General features: G+C 39.3%; 2 protein-coding genes across 3 annotated transcripts; one reads left to right on the top strand and one right to left on the bottom strand.

Annotated features, from left to right (window-relative positions):
• Positions 1-5,434: 5,434 nt before the first annotated feature.
• Positions 5,435-21,312, bottom strand: LOC145448561 (uncharacterized). 2 transcript variants are annotated; one of them, XM_080326973.1, is made up of 4 exons: positions 21,042-21,312; positions 11,135-11,228; positions 9,543-9,660; positions 5,435-6,131 (listed from the first exon to the last, which is right to left on the bottom strand). In XM_080326973.1, the coding sequence occupies exons 1-4, from the start codon at positions 21,042-21,044 to the stop codon at positions 5,987-5,989; spliced, it is 360 nt and encodes a 119-aa protein (XP_080183099.1). In that variant the 5' UTR covers positions 21,045-21,312; the 3' UTR covers positions 5,435-5,986. The 2 variants fall into 2 exon arrangements, with proteins under 2 accessions (XP_080183099.1, XP_080183100.1); XM_080326974.1 differs by lacking the exon at positions 11,135-11,228 and having other exon boundaries at positions 21,042-21,287.
• Positions 11,223-18,397, top strand: LOC145448559 (uncharacterized). The gene is made up of 7 exons (XM_080326971.1): positions 11,223-13,231; positions 13,292-13,558; positions 13,620-13,731; positions 13,788-13,987; positions 14,289-14,402; positions 14,595-14,699; positions 16,777-18,397. Exons 2-7 carry the CDS (start codon positions 13,505-13,507, stop codon positions 17,086-17,088), a joined length of 897 nt encoding a protein of 298 aa, XP_080183097.1. The 5' UTR covers positions 11,223-13,231; positions 13,292-13,504; the 3' UTR covers positions 17,089-18,397.
• Positions 21,313-24,446: the final 3,134 nt, after the last annotated feature.

Here is a 24,446-nt window from a genome sequence, read left to right as displayed (position 1 = left end):
ACGTTGGAAAACGCCATTGTGACGTCATGTTGATAAAAGTCGCTCGCAGCCCTTGCCCCACCACCCGATATTGTCACGAGCCGCCACTGGCTATTCCATGCCTCAAACAAGCCAACTAATAACTATAGACACGGTAGTCCCATTCCCAATCAATCATTGACGAAGAAAAATAACCTGACTGTGTAGTTTCTTGATGATGTATTTCAACATCTCCCTTTCAAGTACCCCTTAAAACGAGTTCACGGACAGTGACGTGCGGTCCAATGAGGCAGGTGAGGCAGTGCCTCACCTGTCGTAAGGGCGAGTAAGTGAAAATTGTGAAAACCCTCGATGAGTCTATGATTATTATTGATATTTTACATCGATGTTCATCAATACCTAAATTTGAACATTTTCTCACCCAACATCATCGATTTCCGTAATTATTATTCAAAAATACAGCGCGAAAGAAAAGTTGTGGCACAGGTGAGGCACGGGCGGGTCGTGCCTCACCTGCGACAATGCAATTCATCATAAATAGCTCGGAATTCGTAATAACTGGTAGCAATCAAATGCTATCGTCGCACTGATTCCGAAAATCCAAATATTAACAGTGTCAGACCACCAGAACCCCCTCAAAATCGCCAAGGAAGGTGACATTCGGCTTTGTTACAAACAATGCCATCGCAGAGAAACCATATCCAGGTGAGGCACAAACGAATTTGCCTCATACACTATTAGCTGACAATTGAACAATCGCAGCACAGTGAAACGCGCTATCGATTTCGGAATACAACAGTCTTAACTGTCTTGTAGGGACTATATAGTAGCGACGGCCAATACGTAATGCGGAGCAAATGCATTCCCTTACTTTTGTAGCTGTTATTTATTTTCCGTTAAATTGTGGCTTGATAGATCATGATATTTATATACAATAATATTGCAACGCTCGTAATATACTTCCTTATCCTGTAGCCAGGCTGCATAAATATTGGTGTGACAACTCAGTCTGTGCACATTACACAGTGGGATTAAGTTTTTTTGTTAGCCGGTTCTGTCACAAAAGTCAAATTTCTCAGCTGTTATTGTTACAAAAATTGATTAGCAGTATAACCAATTCGCGTTGATAAAATCTTGTGCGGAGTTTTATATAACCGATACGAGTCGGCTGAATCACACTACTGTCCAACCTGCATGCAACACATCGCGCATGGAAGAATGGCATATGCGTATGCAGTGACGTGCGGTCCAATGAGGCAGGTGAGGCAGTGCCTCACCTGTCGTCAGGGCGAATAAGTGAAAATTGTGAAAACCCTCCATCAGTCGATGATTATTGATATTTTACATCGATGTTCATAAATAACTAAATTTGAACATGTTTTCATGCAACATCATCTATTTTCGTAATTATTATTCAAAAATACAGCGCGAAAGAAGAGTTGCGGCACAGGTGAGGCACGGGCGGGTCGTGCCTCACCTGCGACAATGCAATTCATCATAAATAGCTCGGAATTCGTAATAACTGGTAGAAATCAAATGCTATCGTCACACTGATTCCGAAAATCCAAACATTAACAGTGTCAGAGCACCAGAACGCCCCTAAAATCGCCAAGAAAGGTGACATTCGACTTTATGACAGACAATGCCATCGCAGAGAAACAATAGCCAAGTGAAGCACAAACGAATCTGCCTCATCTGCCCAACAGTCTTGTAGGAATTATATAGTAGTGACGGCCAATACGTAATGCGGAGCAAATACAGTCCCTTACTTATGTAGCTGTTATGTAGCTGTATTTTCCATCCATAGCTACGGTAAATTGTGGGATGTGATAGCTTCCTGCATAGGCTGCATTGTCGTTGTTTGTGGCCTTATGCTGTGTTCGACTGCAATACCTATAATAACCCTTAATTGTGGTATGTGATAGCTATTCTTACATGCCCTGCGTTGTCGTCGTTTGAGGTCAGTGGTGCCACTTCTGGTGTTTTTACAGTAGATCTAGTGTATTTTGACTTCACCTAGCGTCCTAGTATATTTTCTTTCGAAATTCGGCAAATCTAATGTTTTTTCACTGAAAAAATATTTTGTAAATGAGGATGCTATTTTCATGTGCTTCGAATAATTTATACCGTTACTTGAAGAGATAGTAATTATTATCCGTCTAAACTTGCCCATTTAGCACAATGGCGAACAGTCCTACATGCATTGTAGAATGAGGAATTGCAACGGCTATCAGTGTGCAAAGAAAATGCTCTCTATACCCGCTGCTGTTGTTATTCACATTTTGGGTCTTTTTATCAGATACTTTACGTACGTGCGTGTTTGTGTGTGTGTCGGGGGGGTCCTTACCTCATCAGCCCAGTGTTGGGATGACCCGAGTCATGAATTGACTCGAGTCAGACTCGAGTCACTTTTTTTGCATGACTTGACTTGACTCGAGTCAATTTGCTAAAATGACTTGACTTGACTTGACTCGGCGTATCAAAAATGTGGATTGACTCGTGACTCGGAGCAAAATTCACGAGTCAATTTCAAGTCATCAAGTAATCGGTGTCGATAAAAATCCCTGTATCTTGCATTTGTTCGGATCGTTTGCGAAACGCTGGTGTAAACCGTGAGAGCGACCAATCATTCAATGATCGCTGAGCTTCGATTGTTCTCTCACAAATAAATTGACCGCAAATGAAGTGATCGAAGCTTACAGCTTACGTTGTCGTAACGCTAGTAGTAGAGTCATAAAATAGCAAAATGTATATTTCCGTTCTCTGTTCTTACCTTAACCAATAACCCTATTGTTTCATTGAAATTGAATTCGAATATAGTTTCTATAGTCCTTGGACATTGGCCTTGTCCAGGGACCATTGGCGCAAGCTCGAATTGTATATCTATTTGTTTGTAAATGGGTAATGTATTGCATCTTATCAATTCGTTTCTCTATTCTCTATTTTAGCCGGTAACTATAAATTGTGACTATGCAATTACGTAGTTTACCAGTTTTACGTATATGTGAGTGATACAGCGCCTTCTTGCATGTATATTTTATATTCGTTCATCGGTTCGGAATCAATGACCACTCAAACTGTATTCCAGACAGCTAGCAAATTGCAATGACGTAATCATGCCTCATACATACTTCGAAAAGGCAACTTGACTTGAAATGTGACTTTACTCGTGACTTGACTTGACTCGACTTGACTCGAGTCACCTCCAAAAATCGATTGACTTGACTTGACTCGAGTCACCTTTGAAAATCGATTGACTTGACTTGACTCGAGTCAAAATGTGCAATGACTAGAAATGACTCGTGACTCGAAGGTAGTTACTTGATCACAACACTGCATCAGCCATGAACCTCACTGCACGTCACTGTTCACGGACCACTAAGGGGTTCGTGAACCCCCATTTAAGAACACCTGCATTAAAATGAAATTCTCGACTCTTGAGGGGGCGTGGATATACCAGACTTATACAAACTAAACATTTAGTTAGTTGATGGTCAACTAACTAACGGTTTTGAAAAATGAGTAGTTGTAGTTCTAGTTCTGTAGCTGCAGATTTTGAAAATTCAATAGTTCTGGTTCTAGTTATAGTTGCACATTTGAAAAAATATTAGCTGCCGAACAACTAGAAAACACCTGTCGTGGTTTTGGGCTAATTGAGATGCCGGCGTTCTGTTTTGTTTGTTTGTTTTATTCGCACAACATTGACGCTTATCGCCTATAAGGTCATTTGCGCCCAGTACATCAATTTCAGTAATGTCAACTGTATTTTTACGGTCTTTTCGTCGTATTACGGACGACTTCCATGCACGCACTCTTCCACCATCAGTCTCTCTCGATTTTCATGCGCCCGCAACTTAGTCTTTTTGATGCCATCTTTCAGGAGTTCAGCTCTCTCTTTCTCTGGGCGCTGTATTTACAGCGGGATCGGCGATGAGGAGCCCAGATAAACCTCCGACATATAAAAACTTGGCAGAGCCGAGACTCGAACCAGTAACCAATGGTGACGTGACTGCAGTGGTTAACCAACTGCGACACTCGCTTCCCCCGGCGTTCTTTTGAATGATGCAGCAATTAGTAGCTCAGAGTCATCACTGCTAACAGTGGCGTAGCCAGCGGGTGGCTTTTTGGGGTCGCAATCTTTCCCAGTTCAAACTCGAAACTCCATTCTTTTGAAACGTTGATTCAATATCTGATATTTCCGATAGAATAACAATTAATGAGTAGACAAGGTGAATGAGATCCAGTTCTGCACTGTTCTGTTCTTAACCTTTAATGACTTGGGAACCCCTGCGTCACAGATGGGCAACTATTTTCTGAGAATGACAGGCAGGAAATAGGTTGACGAGCCAAGTCAAAAGTTTGCTGGATATTAGGCGGTGTATCAATTTCTAATAATTCATAAATTTAAAGCAATGAATTACGTGGTTAACACAAGCCTCTGGGGGGGATATGTTATTATTAAGCAATTAGGAATTAAGAGTCAAAGTACAAATATAATATTTATCCCCTGTAATTATTCAAAAAATTGGTAAACATGTAACATTGTTAACTCTTTTTATCACACCCACCAATAGACACGTCCTTCTATTAAGACACCAAAAGACACCAAAATGTATGGGATGTTACAGCTTGGTCACTATACCGAGCGGTGTATAGCTTGTTAAAATTGTCCTGTTATTTGGTAATTTCACTGGCAGGTTTTCCGAATTCGTCTTCCCGCAGCCTCTGCCGAATCACTGCATGCGTGCTTATGTCATAATCCCGACTTGAATTAATCCATGTTATATCGACTTTATTATGAATATAGATTGCGCCGAGGATCGGCTACCCCTGGCACGCGTGCCAAAAGTGGCACGCAGGATGATTTTTCATGTCACGCTAAATGATTTGATGTGCATTATTGTAATCACGTTTCTTGCAAAAGGTGGAACAAAAGTTTTCAAAATGGAAAAAGCTCGAAGTTGAATCCAAATTATTTCGTGAATCAACATGAAGTAGGGTCTTTTGGGACAGATTTTATTTTTCTTCAAAAATTTTTCCGCTCTTTCCACGTATAGTGCGTATTTGGCCCGCGGGCCGTAAATGCCCTGGTTTGCCCTACGCTATGTAAAATAATTATATCTATACACCCGCTATACTCACGGTCTCCATATCCCGTCAAGATTCAAATCGAAATACAATCAATTTCTACTGGATCAATTCTAGACATCCCTTATTATTACCGGACCACAATCTGACATACCGAGTACCGACCTCGCCTATACTATCACATGCAGCATTCATTTTTGTCGCTTCCTTGTATGTTATCCTTTCTCAAATACAGTGTGCATGCTGTAGGCCAAGGCGTGTCTGATTAAAAGACTGTACTCCAAGTCGGTTCGGCACCCTCCTACTTCTCCTACATCTTTTAATTATATCGCAATCTTATGTTGAATTGATTTGATGAAAATTTGAATAAATTTATGAAAAAAATGTATATTTTATTACATATACCGTCTTCATCAGGTAAAAACTATATTCATATACCCTGATGTAGAGTGACTAACGCTCCCAACGCTTCCCAACGTGGGCGAAATCCCCCCCCCCCCCCAGAAATATCAAAGGGGGCGATAAGGGGGCGAAGATGATTGAACGTCTAGTGAGATATATTTAATTGAGACGACCAAGAATGCACGTAGAGACGGCGTATTCTGCATATGACTCGAAAGTTGGCTGATGTAAAACAGATCAACTCAACGGAAACTAGACGCGGAAACCAATATCCCGGGCACCTACTCGGAAAATGACCTTTGTTTAGTCAATTCACCAGCGACCAGAGTGAGGTGAATATGTTTTTATATGTTCTCTTTTTTTGGATCCGAAAATATGGGGGGCGACTATTTGTGTCGAGCTAGATAAGAAAGCGATGAGTTGGAAAAAGTACACAGTCCAAGGTAATTTCATGTTTTCCCCGATGGAGCATCGGTGTAGCGGTTGGACCTGACCAGACATAACAAACGCTTCAGAGCTAAAGGGTATACAGCTCATTGTGAACTTCGATTCGTTCCGATCCATGCGTAGCTTGTGAAGATGTTGTGGTTTGCTGCTCCACACCAGATTCTAAGCGTGACTCTTTCATTGAACCAGCTCCGTTCTTTCTGAGTCTGATATACCTGCAATAACAAGGAATGTTGCACTTTGCTGGTTATACATGTATGTCAATTTAAAACGAAGATTCGATGATGTTGACGATAAGTTATTTGTTCGCGAGATGTTACTAACCCGGGTAGATAAATCGTGTGACATCGGCCAGTCTATCATTAGCCAATTTGCAATCATACACTATAATTCAGTGGTTCCCAAACTTTTTCGGTGTGAGGGCCAAATTTAGAATTTCAGAGTACGGTCAGGGCCGCACGAATACTACGGCTATGAAACGGACCCAAACAGTCATCATGGCTATTTCGGAGTAGTTTTATTGCCCTGGCGAGATTTCGAAACTGTGCACTGTTAACCGCTACTTATCTGCTGCATTGGGTGTCCGTTGAGTGAATCAGCTTTTCTCGCCTAAACGGGCGAAGTGCAAGAAATTTCTTTAGTTTCATGACTGAATTGGTCAATATGATCGGGAATTGCATGTATTGCTATCAATTTTCATAACCTACTAAACCTACTAAACTGAAAGATCACACGATTTTAGATTGGTATTTCTTCACTGGCATATAATTTTCTTTCCTGCGGGATGTTGTTTGTCTTGTGAGGTTCAGATTGCCAAGACAAGAACATTCGGAGCCAGTCATTTAGGCGCCTATATGGACAATTAAACCTACATGTATTTTGTATATATAACGAAGTTTTTGATATTTCGAAGTTTTTGGTCAGCATAAAAGCAGTCCTTTATGGCCATGCCTTTCTCGCTGCCAATCGTTGTGACACATTTCTCGGAGTCACATGTTACATGGCCTAAAAATTTATATGTCTTGGTCCCTTGTGGTGCAGTCATGGCCAACGCTGATATGCCTATTTCTATATATCTTGCGAATATTTTTTTGCGGAAGAGTATCCAATAATCAAGATATGTGGCAAATTGAAATCGCGCCAAGCGCGAAAAATTTTTGAAAATGTTGCATGAATTTTCAAAAAATACTCTATAATTTATGCTAATTGACGAAATATGTTCGGGCCCCCTTCGAGCTCAGCCCCCCTCAATTGGGGGGTTTATGGTGCGGCAGTTACGGCCCTGACTAAAGGACTACCAATTATGCTGCTTTTAGTCGGCTAAGCAGTATCCATCTCGGCGTATTCAATGCACATCTACTTATCATAGGGTTACCATACGTCCTCTTTTAAGATGATTTGTCCTCTTTTTTGATTTTTTCAAAGTGTCCTCGGAGGACGCCCAAATGTCTTCTTTTTTGAGATTGTTTTCTTTTTTGAGGATTTTGGTTACATATAGGGCCAAATTCGACTGATATACATTAAGTTAGCAATGTAGGAACGCTACGACGGCTATTTCGGGAACTGGACCGGAAAGTTGACCCTTTTTTCAGTCAACCACCTGTTAATGTGAAAGAAAAACTGTATTTTCCGGGAGTTGAGCCTCTTTTTCTTTTTTAGTCAAGCGACCACGAAGTGGGAAAAATTTACCATTTTTTCAGGATTTTACTACAGTTTTGAAAGTTATCAATACCTATTTACATCTATAGCTACTGCTGTTTCAACTGGAAAGTTAGAGCACATTGCATTAAAACAGCAGTGACGTAACGTTAGCAGTCTATACTCACAACTTTCCTGCAATTCTATAATTCAAAACTACAGAGACAAGCCAAGCAAGAGTATTTTAAAAATATAAATTTTATTTTTTGTCATAAATCGATTTCTCTATATATTTTGGGGGGCCAGCCTATTTTGGGGGCCGCAAGAAGGCTATCTGGGGGCCGCATGCGGCCCTCGGGGCCGCACTTGGGAACCACTGCTATAATCCCTTATAGTGGTCTACATCTCGTCGACTATCCGACTGTCGTTGTGTACGTCCATATTCAAATTGAAATACAAGCAGTTTCTACTGAGTATTACTAGTCCTCACTCAATATTACCTAGGGTTACCATATTTTGGAAATCTGAAAAGAGGACACTTTTTCTAAATTTTCAGACGTACAATACTGGAGTAAAATCCGGAAAAATGGTAAATATTTCCCGACTTTGGGTTTGGGGTTGGTTGACTAAAAAAAAGGAACGTTACTTGAGTATTGATTTCCTACATCTCAGTCGAATTTTATCCTATATCCCTATATTTAACCACAATTTTCAAAAAATAGGACAAATCTTCAAAAAAGAGGACATTTGGGCGTCCTCCGAGGACACTTTCAAAAAAGTCAAAGAAGAGGACAAATAATCTTAAAAGAGGACGTATGGTAACACTAATATTACCGGACATTATCGACCTCGCCTACCGACGAATGTCACATTAATTTTCATCGCAAGTCCTTTTATGTTATCCTTTATTTCTTTCATCCAGTGTGTATGGTATAAGCTATATGGCTCTTGTTTACCTGCTCTTTATACTAAGATGGGTGTCTGATTTAATGACTACTCCAAATCGGCACCTTCATATCTTTTCGATGTATCGCAATCTTGTGGTGTATTGATTGGATAAAAATTTAATTATAGACTGTACTGAGCTGGTGATGTTGAAATTCATACATGCACCCACGCACCATAATGGAATTACGACAACAGTATTATGCAACTCAGAACAAATAATTTAAGTTTTAATCTCATGCGGAATTTGCTGCTATCTTTTCGATATTACACCTATTATGCGTGCTTGAACTCGATCATCAACTTGATTTTGACTCTTGGGTTTCATTTGAAAGAAGAAACTCAACACTTTTCTGTTTGTTGGTGTCTATTGGTGTCTGTTTTACTAAATTGTACTGTCGAATTTCGTCGAGTTTTGTTCAGAAATTACTCTTGGCTTTCGCATATTACTGGTCGAGTCGTTACGAGTTGTAGGTTACTTTTCAATAGTTTTGCACAACACTAGCAGAATCGCCGATCCCGCTGTACCAACAGTGTGTTGAAAAAGCCCAGAAACACAGTGAGCCATGCTCTTGTGAAGTCGGCAGCTGAAACCCGAAGACGGACGCATGCAAGAGAAAGAGTGAAAGAGTGAGTGCGCGTGATTGAAAGGCGTCCAATGAGAAAGCCGAAAAGATACCGCACTGCATGAAGTTGAAGATACTGGACTGCCAGTCAATGAAACGGAACTGTACAAATATTTGTGTTGTGACGCACAAGGCCTAAACGGCGATAAGCGTCAGTGTAATACCTGTATAATAATAATAATAGCAAAATTGTGGCGTAAGATAAGTCGACAGCAGACCATGAAAGCTATATCACGGCAGAAAGGGTTACCAATTACGTTCAAAATTTCGAAATAAGTTTAAAATTTCGCGTTTAATTCGTTAAATTAATTGACAAGCATCTTTCCTTTTACAATTTAGAATAGAATTTAAAATTATTAGGCGGATTCGGCGTAACACTAATTGATGGAAGTTGAGAATGTGCTATTTTCACATCACCTGACGATAAGCACAATGTACGCTATCCAGAGCACTCCCGCCACACATGACAAGGCGATAACCAATATGTCGGATTGAGTCTTTTCGGTGTTATTTTCTTTTGTCGGTGCGGAAGTAGCTGTATAAAATAGATCATAGCAGGTTACAGCTGTAATGTAACCCTAATACAATTTGACACAACATTGGCGCTTATCGCCTACAAGGTCGTTTTCGCCCAGTGCGGAAATTTCATTAAGATCAATATCTTTGCGGTCTTTTTTGTCATATGACGGACAACTTCCATTCTCGCGCTCTCCCAACATCGGTCAGTCTCGTTTACGTGCGTCCGCAATCTTCAGTCTTTGCTGGCGACTTTTTAGCTCGGCTCACCAGCACTCTGGGCTTTTTCCTGCACTGCAATCACAGCGAGGTTGCGATGAGGAGCCCAGAAAAACGGCCGACACATTGGTCCCTCAAGTATTGTATAATGAACACGTGCGCAGTTATATCCTTATGTAAATGCTGTTTTTGAAATTGGAATCGTGACGTCACGTCACGTCAGAGGCTCGCGTTCACAGCGAATCTTTTGTAAAGGTACAAGTTCACACGAACCAGAACCTTTCAGGGGCTCACACCACCCCTAGTAGCGATACGAGGCTTAGACTCTATCTTTGATGGTTCTCCTATCATAATTCATTACGTTACGACAGTGGTCTACTACCTTTTGGTAGCTGCCTTCTAAGTATGCACTTAATTGAATGTATAGTAGCCTCCAACATTTTTATCTGGGCCTGCGTGTCCACGTGGGAGCATTCTATACCGCGGATCACCGTAATTTTATTTGAACCTGCATTCATACTAAGAGGTTTCACGGAAAAATTAGTAAAAGATTTGCATTTATAAAGTGCTCATTCGGCCTGTAGATAATAAGAACCTTGGTCTTGGTTCTATTAAAGTACGATAGGTCAGTCTAGGGATCGGGCGTCAAACTGATTTATTCGACCGCGGGCTAGATATTTGCATATGAACTGCCGCCAACGGTACAAATATCTGACAGGTTACATTTTATGTAAGTGGCAGCAAATATGACAATAGCCAAGAGTTGAACTATGATCAACAAGTAAGTATTTACGATACGAATTTGATGAATCTAGTGCAGCGGTTCTCAACCTGGGGTCCGTGAAACCTCCAAATTTACAAAATTATTGATAACTGGGGCAATTTTTTGACATGTCAAAATATTTCAAAATTTTGTCAAAATTGTAGCGTCAGGTCAAAATATTGTCAAAATTGTTTACAAAGTCAGAAAAAATTTTGCAATGTGCATTTTCGTTTGTATCGTAGATGTTTGCACTGTCGGTGAACTTAACATATTTCCTTTAACAGCTTGTACCCTACACTCTAAATCGAAAGCGTCGACTTAGACACAAAATTGTGCATTCACAGATGCAATATGGGACAAACACATAAAGTCGACCGAAATCTTTCACCGCAGTGGTGTCATAATATGTGCAAGTCCACACTTCATCAGAACAAGTTACAAAATATGTGCTTCTGCTCACATCTTATCAGCTGTCACTGGCTTTGGTCAATATGAAAGAGTTTACGCATACATTTTAATAGTCCGGTAAGTCGCCGCACGAGTTGTGAGATCAGTAAGGTTGAAAGGGATCGAGAGGTCGACGCTGGAAACGCTGCTATCTGAAACTTATCATAACGTCACTGGTGGATTACCAGATCATGGTATATACAGCGAACACTCGTGTGCCGATCATGACGTCATCGCTAAAGCCAATGACTCTGAGGCCCGTTTGCTCCCGCTGGGTTATTTGTTGGGGAAGAAGTAAGCTGCAAGATGTAGCCACTCAAGTGATGCAGCATTTCCATAATAGATGTTGAACGGTATTAACGACTTTAGTGTGAGTTATGCGGGCTTTTATCCTCGTTTACATATAGCTCAGAAGTAATGTTCCATCTAATTTTTGATGAGTCTGCAGCAAGCGCTCACCTACACTCACTGCGCGGTCCCTTAGACAACAGTGCGTAACCGTGACGTGTGCGTAACTCTGCGCAATTTTGCACGTGCGCACCAAAGGCGGAATATTGCTCAGGAGCCATTAACTGGACTCCTTTTTCATCACTGTCGCTCCATTATTTTAGTGTGCGGCTTTCTTGCATTTACTAGGCTTTGTGAACGTTTCTCTTATCATTTTATTTTCCTACCAAACTGACAGAAGAAATTGATCATTACAACCACATGATTGTCTTTGACTATGGCTTCCATTATATTGCGTTTCCTCATTATTGACTATTTGCCGTAGCAAATCAGCAGTATAGCAATCAAGAAATCAATCAATCAATCAATCATTGTCATTACCATGTAATTCTGAAATACGCTGGTTAGTAATCTTTAGTGTTACCTGCATGGCTATTATCAGTGCATTCTGCTTTTGACTGTTGACTGAATGAAACCTCTATATATTTTCTCTCTCTCTCTCTCTCTCTCTCTCTCTCACACACACACACACATTTACGCTTCACTTCTCTCGGTAACGGCGGGAAGTCAGATAGGGTCAAAGGTCAATACACCGCAAAGTAGATGGATCGGTAAGTCGCAGTATAGAGTACTCTATAGTCGCAGTACAGTGACTTTGCGGAATTATGTGAACGTGTCGCGGATGTCATAATGACGGAAGGAATGGAGAAGTTCTTGATTGCGAACGGCATTAAGAGAGAACACATTGATTTAATTGAAGGTAATTCGTTTAAGGATATCAACATGTGATATGTTATGATTATGTGGTTAAGAGGGTTCTTATAATAGCAAGCTACAGTGTGAGAAATATAAGTAGATTGACTTTTACATCAAACTGCAGTAGTATCAAAGTTGAGTTTCATAATGTCAGTTAATCCTCCAAGTTGGTCGTAATATCTGCTACAGTTTGAGAGATGTGTTTGTCGATTATATACCTGACTTTGACTTTCCACGTTTTTTCCTTATCACTGATTTGTGTTTTGTTGATGAATGTATCATATGCCGATATTGCAAATTAGGAGTGCTATTTTTCAGTGCATGAATGAATGCCTTTGCTGTACAGAAGGAATCCCATATTGGATGCCGCAATATATCCGATTTTCAGTACCCTTGGCCACAGATAAGCCATAAAATATGTGGTCGGCATTATGATTTGACAAAAAACATTGGACAGAGTTGGTCTTTGTAAGTTTGCGGGGATGCTACAATACATTTCCTTTTTTCTTTTCAACAGAAAATGAGATTGATGAAAGTGTTTTTGGGACATTGACCAAAGGTGACTTTCAGAAATTGTTCACGGTTGGAACTGCTCGTCGTCTGTTGAATTTACAAAAAGTATTTATATAGATTCATTGTTAATTTCCATGTAATGATATAGTTATCTATTTGTTCTCAAGACTTGGAAAACCCTTCAACAAACAAATGCTGACAATGACGTCCCTATATCTTTGGATGTATCACAACCTGTAATTTCTTGTGAAATGACGGAGTTAGAAGATGGCAACGAAAATGAAATATGTTTTCAAGATTGCTCTGCCGTTGAACGTGTAAAATTTTCGTCCCTAAACCATGCATTTCCGAATCTTGAACTATTTGTATTTTGCGGCTCCCATTACAGAAGAAGATTGTGGAGAAAGCTACTCAGAGCGATGTCTCTGCAATGTCTTCGACATATGTAAGTTATTCCATTTGGAATAATTGTGATTTGTTGAAATCCAGTATGTTGACTATTCAGGTCGATGCAGACGAGAAAAGCATTACACCGTTTGAATATACCCGACGCAGAAGAATGATGCCGTTGCCATCATTTAGTGATAAAGTGCGAACAGCCCTTCAATCAACTCTATTTTCACTCTCGAAAATAGACTTGTTGAGGAATCTGCTTATCATGTTCTTCGAAATGGGGACATGACAAAAAAAAACAGACTACTCTAATTTTTCTCGGGCTATGTGCGAAAGATATCCGTGCATTAAGGTTGATATTGACGGAAAACATCCTTCGGTGAGTTGACAGAGTTCGGTATATTTTGTAACAAGTAAATTGGTGATCAAATGATTTTCAGTATTACTTCTCAAAAAAACTATCACAAAAGTTGAGGAATCTCCGGCAAAAAGCAAAAGCGTCTGGCGAGTCTTCATGCTGGAGTTCACCAAAATTGTGTTCAAGCACATCAGGTTATTTACATGGTTATTGGTCCTTTTTCATCGTTGATAATTTGTGTGCAATTCAGAAGCTTATCCTTCTTTGACCCCCGAAGAAGCAAAGGTGAAGTTGGAAGCTGAATTAAAAAGACCTGATGCCAATTGGTCAAATCTCCTTTCTCTGATGAAGTACACTCATCGAGATCGACGCAACCAATTCAAGTTGGTTGAATTCGGCAGTGTTCCTGAAATATTGAAGAGCTTTCCTATGCTGAAAGACATCAGACTGGTTAGTTGATAATTTATTCGTTGAAGATCCATTCGCTATTTTAGCCTTGATAATGACCAAAACAAAAGTACCCGGATGTGTAAGCAAAATTAATATATATATAATATAAGAATAATAATGTATTTTGGGTTTACATTATTACTATCCTTTATTAAACTGGTAAATATCATTATTATTATTATCTAGGGAAATAAATCTTGTTGTATTCATATCAAATCCCTCTATATAACCTATAGAAGTGTGTGTGCATGCTCTGCTCACTTCTAGTCGCTTCTATAGTAATGCTTTACTTTTGTAATAGATCAGAGTGGAGTTTCAAATGCTCGTTTCGAGGAGTGTAGAAGAGATGCGTGATAGGTATTGCGAAATGCTTACTACTCTTGACAAAATATTTGGAGTTGAGACAGATGAAGAGGTTTGTAATAATTAACTATACTAGAATGCATATTAATTATGATAGTCGCGTTAATTTTTGTTGCAATTTTATATTGTATATATTAAATATTGTTGCGGCACAACTCTTGCCATCATATGAACCGAAATGCAATACCTGGAAAGTCCTTCACCAAATCTTCTACATGGCTAATATGATTGTATTTATTTGTAGGGAGAAAAAGCCGATGAGGTTATGCTCCTGATGGAGTTACAAAACGCGTTAACTGAAAAGAGAATCAGGGCACAGCATGATTTGAGGGCGATTAGGCTTTATCAGGTAGGTTGTAAGATTTGCCGCTTGCTTAACCTGGTACTGTGTGAACAATGAACATCTATGTACCATAACGTCCCAATTTGTACTGATATTGACTCTTGTTCTGATTTTCGGCAAGCATTGTTCGGCGTTTTCCGTAACATCTCGAACGTTTTACATGGCAGGATCTGGCACAAGTTCGAACTTTACAGACCGTCACAAAAGTAACGCTAGTTGTCTGAAAATTTAGTGGATTAACATGGGCGCATGTAGAGTTAGTTCTAATTTGGGGTCTGTTAATTTCCGAGTTACGCCACAAACATTTGTTTTAATTCGGGGTCTGTTGAATTCAGATTTTGCCGCAAAAATGTGGCATAATTGTTTTTGGGTGCTGAAAATATGCCTATGTTTAGATTGACTCTATGTTATGACGGTGCAATAAACACACTCGAACTTAAAAAAGGCTTCCGAACAATAAATGATTATTAAATATTTTTGAATTACATCATTTTTTTTGATAAGGCTAAAGTTAGAATGAGTCGTAAAATCGTTTTCTTTCCACACCATGAAAAATCTTTTCTGCTGCTAATGTAATTTTTGGTGCGGTAGTCCTGAATTTTGAGTCCATGATGCTGGCTACCATGGATATAGACCAGTGGTTCCCAACCTGTGGTACGCGTACCACTAGTGGTACTCAAGGGTCTTCCAGGTGGTACGCGAGTACATTCAGTTTTTATTTTCGACCGAAGGAAGTTATTAGTTCAGTTGGGTTGATTTTGAATTTTTTTGACTAGTGATGAAAAAACAATTCCATGCATCTCATCAACCCGGGCTGATATTGCCTAGTTTAATAGAATTTGTTATTACTAGGGCGATTTTGCTTTATAAAATTGAGCGTTAAGTCATAAAGTTGTCAAAATTGTTTACAAATTTTTTGGACCCCTCCATTTCGTTTGTATCGTAGATTTGATATTTCCAGCTTGTAGCCCACTTTATTGGCCTACCGTTGTAGGTGTCCCATTGTCTGCTAATCGTGGATCATGAACTGTTGAACGAAACAAATAGGTTGACAATTGATATGGTGTTATGCTCAACGTACCGCAATATCCTAACTGAAGCAAGACTGCTTGACATTGCATGGTTATTTTATCAAGAAGCGCATGATGAAAAATTGTGATGCATGGCAACATTGACAGTATGAAGCAACGTTTTGTGTAACCAGCAGTGTACGCACAGCTTCAGTGTTGCCAGCCAACAACTACTGCTGTTAAACGGTATTTCTCCATTCTTGGCAGGCTACTTAGTAAGGACAAACACTTTCTACCAGAGAATGTAGGAAAGTATCTTTCGTTGTACTACAACAAATTTTAATTAACTCTACCATAATACGTGGTGTAACTACTGGGCCAGATATCGTTAAAATAAAGTTTTTTCATTCAAAATTTGTCAGTTTTTAGGTCAAAAACGCTTTTTCGTAAGGACAGAAAGTCCCACCCCCTACCAGAAGTGTTAATAACAATATGTGCGAAAACACCTAATTTGCGTACATGATGTCAAAAATTGGTCAAAATCAAGTTTTTTTAGGTCAAAATCCTTCTATTTTTAGGTCAAAAACTCGCCCTAGTTATTACACCTCACATAGCTCAAATACGTGAGTATGATGTCATAAACTATGAAAACATTTTGACCGCCTAAAGCGTGCGTAAATTATGTAGGTGGGACGCGAGCACCGCATAAAACCTCGAAGTGGTACGTGGTTGGAAAAAGGTTGGGAACCACTGATATAGAGCATAGAATCAGTTAATGTGAACATACTACTTGTGCCGTTCCAAAACGTATCTGTATGATGGTATACTGATCAAATCTGAATGGATCATTAAATCTTAGTAAATTTACTAGTTTATGGTTTACCATCGACAGTAATCAGAACTTCATAATGTTCAAGTACTCAAACTATGTTGACCCTTCAGCTGTATTTGTATTACATATTCATTATGCAGAAGTCCCATAAAAGCATTTCTATACCTAATCTAAATCTTGTGCCTTCACACATGGATTATTGTCAATATAATTTTACTTAACATATTTTGTTCAATTCCAGGCCCATTCCGTCGAATTAACATCCACAATGGTGAGTCCCCCACATCTCGTACTAGCGCACCATGAAAATGGTGACATGCAGTCATGGATCGTTGCGAATGGCATCCGCATAAAGGGATCTTCTCACATTAAAGCGGAACTATTTGAGATAGTACTTGATCTTCTCGCGTGTTATTATGTATGGGACCTCACATATCCAAAAGTTTTCCAGATACTGTCATTTTTACAGTATGTCCTGATTGGAGACAAAAATTTTGGGTTTCAATCAAACAAGCTTCTCTGTTTTATGAGCAGATTTCAGAAATCCCAGTGATGATTTTGATATCGTTTGCTGACTTGGACAACTACACAATCTTGTTGTGGTCTATCTGTCTAATTGTGAAAAACTGTGTAGCTAAAATTCTGATTGTAATCTAAATAATGAAGTGCTTCGTCTCTCTCATTCGAATCTAATTTGTGAAAACAACTGAACCTATAATTCTAATTGTACTCTAATTTGGAAAAACAGTGTAGCTATCGATCTAATTCTACTATAATTTGTAAAAAGAACTGTGCTACTATAATTCTGGTGCTACTCTAATTTATGAAATGTTTCTTTGCTCTCAATCGAATCTAATTTAGAAAACAACTGTAGCTGTAATTCTAATTCTACTCTAATTTTAAAATAAAACTAGCTATAATTCGGATTCTACTCTAATTCGGAAAAAATACTGTAGTAATTATTCTAATTCTAATCTAATTTTTGAAAACAACTAACTATATAATTATAATTTTGCTCCAATTTGTGAAATCTTTATTTGCTCTGATTCAAATCTAATTTGTGATAGCAACTGTGTCGCTATAATTCTAATTCTACACCAATTTGTGAAATGTTTCTTTGCTCTAATTAGAATCTAATTTGTGAAATCAACTGTAGCCATTAAAGTAATTCTACCCCAATTTGTGAAATGTTTCTTTTGCTCTAATTAGAATCTAATTTGTGAAAACAACTGTGTCGCTAGTATTGTAATTCTATCCCAATTTGTGAAATGTTTCTTTGCTCTAATTAGAATCTAATTTGTGAAAACAACTGTGTCGCTAGGATTGTAATTCTATCCCAATTTGTCAAATGCTTCTTTGCTCTGATTCAAATGTAATTTGTGGTTGCAACTGTGTTGCTATAATTGTAATTCTACACCAATTTGTGAAATGATTCTTTGCTCTAATTAGAATCTAATTTGTGAAAACAACTGTGTCGCTAGGATTGTAATTCTACCCCAATTTGTGGAATGTTTCTTTGCTCTAATTAGAATCTAATTTGTGAAAACAACTGTGTCGCTAGGATTGTAATTCTATCCCAATTTTGAAATGTTTCTTTACTCTAATTAGAATCTAATTTGTGAAATCAACTTTGTCGCTAGGATTGTAATTCTATCCCAATTTGTGAAATGCTTCTTTGCTCTAATTAGAATCTAATTTGTGAAAACAACTGTTTTGCAAGGATTGTAATTCCATCCCAATTTGTGAAATGCTTCTTTGCTCTAATTAGAATCTTATTTGTGAAAACAACTGTGTCGCTAGGATTGTAATTCTATCCCAATTTGTGGAATGTTTTCGTTGCAATAAAATATTTTTGAGCTAAAGCTGAGTAAAAATTCATGGATGGTGTGTATTTATTTCGAGCTCTGCACGAGTCAGCATGAACACACCACCACTAAACACAGGATAGCTAGGCACACATCGGCTCCACCACGTTGTGTGGTAGTTTAAAAAACAACGGATTTGGCGTGTAATTTTGCGTTGCTCAGCACGCATTCGAATTTAGAGTGTACTTTATATCAATTACATGCCTACCGTTGTAGACGGCCGATTGTCTGCTCATTGTGAATCATGAACTGTAAATCAAACAAATGGGTTGACATGGTGTTATGCTCAACGTACCGTAATATCCAAACACTAACTGAAGCGTAACTGCGTGGGCACTGGTTCTGATATCAAGAAGCCAATGATGAAAAATTGTGATGTAGACAGCATTGTCAGATTGAAGCAACACGGTTTGTCGCCAGTAATGAACGTTCTTTCTCTAATCCTGGGAAGCTACTTAGTAAGGACAGACACTTTCTACCTAAGAATGTAGGAAAGCATCCTTCGTAATATTACTATTTAATTATTTCTACCATAATGCGTGATGTAGCTACTGGAATTCGTCATCGGTCCAGACTTCGTTAAAATAAGTTTTTCGCATAAACATTTGTCGGTTTTTAAGTCAAATAAGTATTTTCAGGCCAAACTACTTCGTAAGGACAGACAGTTCCAACCAGATATAAAGAGAAGTAGTACAATTCTAACATTTTGTGCGAAAACACCTAATTTACATACATGAGGTCAAAATTTGGTCAAGATTTTTTGAGGTAAAAAAACCGCCCGATTTATAACCTCATTTGTAATTTTCTAAATTAGGAAAATAACGAGGCAGTTTGCCATCATCACTGCTAAAACCTCAGGACTCACATCAACAGAATGGCCGTCTAAGATGTAATATCCTACTGTGCAAACTCATTTTGATTGCTAAATTGTCAATAGCTTATTGATCAATATCAACATCTTTCTGTTTAGAGTTGTTTTGGTGGGGTTTGTGGAAAAAAATCAAAAGCAAAAAGTGGGAGTAGTAAGGTCAATCAGGGTGAATTCAAAATGTTTACAAAACATTTTGGACTTGAAGTTGTCAGTCTCAGCAAATTAATGAACAGTCGGTAAAAATAGAAATTCCTGAGGCTTTCTTTCATATACCATCTCAATAAAGGGATTGAAACCTAACCACCGAAACCATTTTTTTCTGGGATATAGCCTACATATAACCACTATTCCAGAATAACTTCAAAATGATCTGTTGGATAGAAATACCTAGGCTGGACGTGATATGTTCATTATTAAAATATGTTTCTCAATTTTGGAATCATACTCAAAGATGTCGCCGGCAGCGTTATTACATTCGCCTCCACCAATCTTCGTAAAAATGGATTTTCGGCACTCGTTCATACGAAATCGTAATCTCGGATTGTCAAGGGACTACCTCATATTTCAAGAAATTCAGCTGCAGAATTCGCTTTGAAATAGTATAATGCTGCCCAATTTCTAAGTATAGTATAATGCAGGTCTTGTTTAAAAAAGGTCATATTGTTGATATTTGCACAAGACAGATGACGGTTGCACTGTAATTGAGCTAAATTTGAATTAAGGTTTGAGGGGGCGCGGGGTCAGTGACAGTCCACAAGGGGTAATATAACTATTACGTTCCTAATTCCTTCCTGTGGAATCATCCAATATTCGGCAACCCATACCCGGTAATAATAACTCATATGGCCACGAAACGATTACAAAACAACCTACCTCAGAATATTTCATAGCATCATTTTGCTGTACGAAAAATTGTTGATGTCATTTTCAACTGGGTGACCAATTAAAATTTATTAAAACCTTTCCTACTAAATGCGAGGTATATACGTCCGTTGTAGCCATGGCATAGGCCTACGCAAAGGCAGCGATTCAATTTCTAGTTATCATAATAGGGATTTTGCACTGTTTCGGTATATGAGAAATCTGGTCGGCATTCTTGATGAATTCCGAACATGTTTCCCTCTTGCGATTCATATACAACTGATTTGCCAAGCAGTGGTCTACTCGGCCACACCGGCAGTCGGGCGTCTTTACAGTAACAACGCTACTATTATATGAGGCCGCCGCAACAGCCTTCCAGCATCGCGCAATGTGAAATGTGACGGAAACGTTCTTATTTTGGAAATGGTTATATTTTATTTCAGAATAATGATGTGTTATATCGCTTTCACAAGGGAGTGCAGACCATGCGATCCTGTGATTCGATCGATTCGTGTGACTATTCAATCACTATTCCCGCTACGATTACCAGCCGACACTAACTTACAACCACTGTTCCCTCTAAGCCGCGCGCGGGCGCAATGGCGCAGTGCTGACACCGTCTCAGTGCACAGAAAATCTAAGCTGCGCACAAAAAAAAACCGAAGCGATGACCTTTTTTAGTCGTTACGCACTGTTTTCCAAAAGATCGTGCAGTGACTTGGTGAGTACGCACAGAATCGTGAAAAATTTGATTGAACATTGCTTACAACGTAGCCTGGAAATAGTGTCGTTACTTCATGAATATAGGCTATTCTTCAGACCATTTTCCGGCACAATAACATGTTATTTAACTGTAAATCCAAACATATACGATTCTGTAACAATCAGTATAAGTATTCTGCAGCTTACCATCCCCCTGTACGTGATGAAGTGTCGCCACGAATAATATGAAAGCGGTTAAGTGCGACATAACATTCCTAGAACTTCTAGCGCCCGAGGATTTTAGCTAATCTGTTTTTTGCATAGAATAGTGAGGTTATCTTTCCAATCCACCAATCCTTATACATGTGGTTTCCATTTCAGTAATTCAACTGTCTACTGCATATCGTTCTACCACGCTCATAGTTTTGTGAAGACCTTATCTCATTCAATTTGTTGTACACCATTATGGCATTATTGTTTCTAGTACAAATTTCCCGGTGGGCGGTAGAAACTGGATACACGTCATTCTATCACGCCCAAAGCGTTGCAGTTGACACCGACATTTACGCAATGAGAAATATCTACTCGGCTACTGGACTCTTAAAGAAGGAAGTGTTGCAATATTATCCGATATTTCCTGATCAAGCCTTGGCATAGGCCTACTGCACGCTAACACGTAGGCGCCAAACGTATTTACTTAACCCCTGGGTCGCGAGAGGTGAGGAGATTGAATTTTGAAATGAAATTGCGTCTATTCTCCAACGAAACATGCGAGATTATTAACCATCAAAGTATGATTAATATATTCGAAACTAGGGTGAGTCATCATTGTCATACCGCGTCCGCAAGTGGAGTTGTTGGTCGACCCCAATGTTCCCATCTAATTTGACCTTAATTTAAAGTTGTTCGCGCTTCATCCTAGAATCCCAAGTCTAACCGACGCTATCTGTGACTTTACTACAGAAAATTGCAATCCAACCCACCTTCCATGAACAGAGTAATAGTCGGGGAAACGTTAGTTACTGTGCAACCGCCGCTTATCACGGAAATCCTGAGACCGCTGTCGTTCAAGTAAACTTTAGGAATTGTAAAGCTATTCCAGTATGGGTTTGAGCTTGAGCAAAAAAGAGTGGGGTTTGTGACAGTAGCCAATGTTGTATTCAATTCTATTCGAAAGCTATATACATACATATTACATATATGCAGGCCGTGTTATTTTTGGCACATGCCAAAACTGCCAAAAATAACTTATTTTTGGCATTTTTCGATTTTTATTTTTGGCAGTTTTGGCATCGTCCTCTAAATAGATAGTTTCAGCCGCGAATTAGTCACAAAACGCTTTATTCGGGCTAGTTTGTCAAAAGGCACAATAAAATGTGCAGCATCCACGTATAATCAATGCCAACAAACAATAATAAGAAGAAAAAACCTACCGATTTCATAGGTTAATAATATCAAACGAAACCACAAAACGTGCAGTATCCATCGGAATCGGTGCCAATAAGCAAAAAAATAAAGGAAGAAAAGCTTAAGAAACACGCTCAACAGCTGATTGTTACAGCTATGGACTTAACTCGTTCGCACTGTAACAATGCTTCCACACTCAGGTCAGATAAGTTTCTCCTAAATTCATTTCTCGCCCAGCGAATCTGGGAAATATCGGCTTCAACAGTAGCCGTTGAGGGAAAGAATGTTGCCAGTCATCCACAAAAGGTTTTCAGAGCTTCAAAATCTTTGGAGGGCCGAACCGGCTTCCATGCATCATGAAAAGAGATCACTTCGCCATCAGTACCATCGATCTCATCGCGGAAAGAATTTTCTTCCCGATCCTTTTCCAGGATTTTCCTGTGTTGTCTCTCAACACATTCTATTAAGTAGCCCGACTATCATTTCTCCTTCAGTCTACCGATATATTTTCGGAGGACTTTTGTCACGTCACATGGCTTTAATATTACCAACTCGCATGGAAGAGTCCTGGGAAGGTTAGCTTGTTTAAAAACATTGACGCAACAAGACTGTCTGGCAAAACGAGACTATGCAGCTCAGAAATAGACAGACAGTTTGTTGCGTCACAATGTTCAACTCGTTGATCACATTGCAAAAATCGTTGTCGATTTGGGGGGTTCCAGTTCCATGAGCAGAATATAATTTATATTTTAATAATCAGTACTGCGGCAGCTTCTCATTGATACCCGTTTTATAAAATTTAGCGCTCGACAAGTCGGTCAAAAATGGTCGTAAAATTGCCTTTGGACAAATGGAAAGTATGACGTAAACCAAATGCAGTCAGCCGTTCAATCTCGCTGTGCCCACACCATTTATAGGACACCATGCTGTCACCCCTAATGGGTGGGCTGGACCCAAATTAAGAAACCTGCCTTTCACAAGCGCTCTTCTCGCTTGTAACGCGGTCCTGTTAACACAACACCATGAACGAAATACACTATTTGGCAGGCCGTGTTATTTTTGGCATATGCCAAAAATTGCTTATTTTTGGCATTTTAAAATTTTTATTTTTGGCAGTTTTGGCATCTGGCTCCTGAAATGCCAAAAATAACACGGCCTGCATATATGTAAATATATCGACTTTTCAATTAGATAAAATAAAAAGGGCAAAAGAAAACAGGAAACAAAAGAACGTCGAGATAATCAGTTTTGGGCTCGTGTTAAGCGTCATACATACATACAATGTTCCCTCTAAACTGCGTCCGTGCGCAATTGCGCAGTGCTGACACGATCTCTGCGCAGTGCGCACAGAAAATCCGAAATGATGTCATTTTTTTGTTAGCCGTCACGCACTGTTGTCCAAGGGACCACGCAGTGAGTTGGTGAGTGCGCGCAGACTCGTGAAAAATTAGAGGGAACATTGCATATATGGCAATGCCTATCGGTTCTGACTCTAATTCGGTGTGCCTTCGGATGGAAATATCGGTCTAATAGATTCACAGTTGCATGGAATGTGAACGATTCCGATACACTTATGATTTGGTATTCCGTACGATAACTAGACTTAGTCAGGTAGAAGTAGATTGGCCTACCATCGTAAAATTCTACTCCAATACTGGTATAGAAGTAACATGACATGTCGAGTGGGAGCAAGAACATGAAAGGTGTGTGTGCTGAATTCTAACAGCAGATACGCTACAACTATACCAAGTGTGAGCTGGTTTATTGCCAAAAGAGTATCTCACGTTGACACGTAGCTTCGTCATCGTTGCGAGCGTCGGCTGCATGGGATCGGGGCCTAGTTGCGCAATAATGACTGCGGTACGCGCATGTGCCAGAGAAAGCCTTGTTATTCCCTAACATCATTGACTTGCGATATGGACGTTGATCCATAGAGTGCAATATCTTCGAATTTTCTATCGTGTGATAGATAGGTAAGCTTTTTTATTATTGCTATCGCATCTCTAGTTATGTCCCATAACTCTCGAGGGCCGCTTGCGATTAATTTAACGCGACAGGGACAGACCCTGGCGGTATACGTTCCAAGCGTCGAGGGTTTATCTAGGCTTCTATTACCCCACGTCGCTGTTCTTACAGCGTCTTTAAAAATACACAGAAAAAAGCCCGACGCAAGACGTATACAAGGAAATCGAATGCGAAGAGCAA

Source organism: Botryllus schlosseri, chromosome 10, assembly GCF_051294905.1.
Source record: "Botryllus schlosseri isolate E-star chromosome 10, Bs_hap1, whole genome shotgun sequence".
NCBI lineage: Eukaryota > Metazoa > Chordata > Ascidiacea > Stolidobranchia > Styelidae > Botryllus > Botryllus schlosseri.
This window is presented reverse-complemented; position numbering and strand designations above follow the sequence as displayed.

Bases quoted from the DNA above. Each gene is read 5' to 3' on its own strand.
- LOC145448561 (XM_080326973.1), bottom strand. The intron at 9,661-11,134 runs GTATGCGTAAAC...TATTTTATACAG, and splicing joins ACTTACCGGACTATTAAAAT to CTACTTCCGCACCGACAAAA. The intron at 6,132-9,542 runs GTGATGTGAAAA...TTGTTATTGCAG, and splicing joins TACATTGTGCTTATCGTCAG to GTATATCAGACTCAGAAAGA.
- LOC145448559 (XM_080326971.1), top strand. From the start codon at position 13,505: ATGTGCGAAAGATATCCGTGCATTAAGGTTGATATTGACGGAAAACAT. The intron at 13,559-13,619 runs GTGAGTTGACAG...AATGATTTTCAG, and splicing joins TTGACGGAAAACATCCTTCG to TATTACTTCTCAAAAAAACT. The intron at 13,988-14,288 runs GTTAGTTGATAA...CTTTTGTAATAG, and splicing joins TGCTGAAAGACATCAGACTG to ATCAGAGTGGAGTTTCAAAT.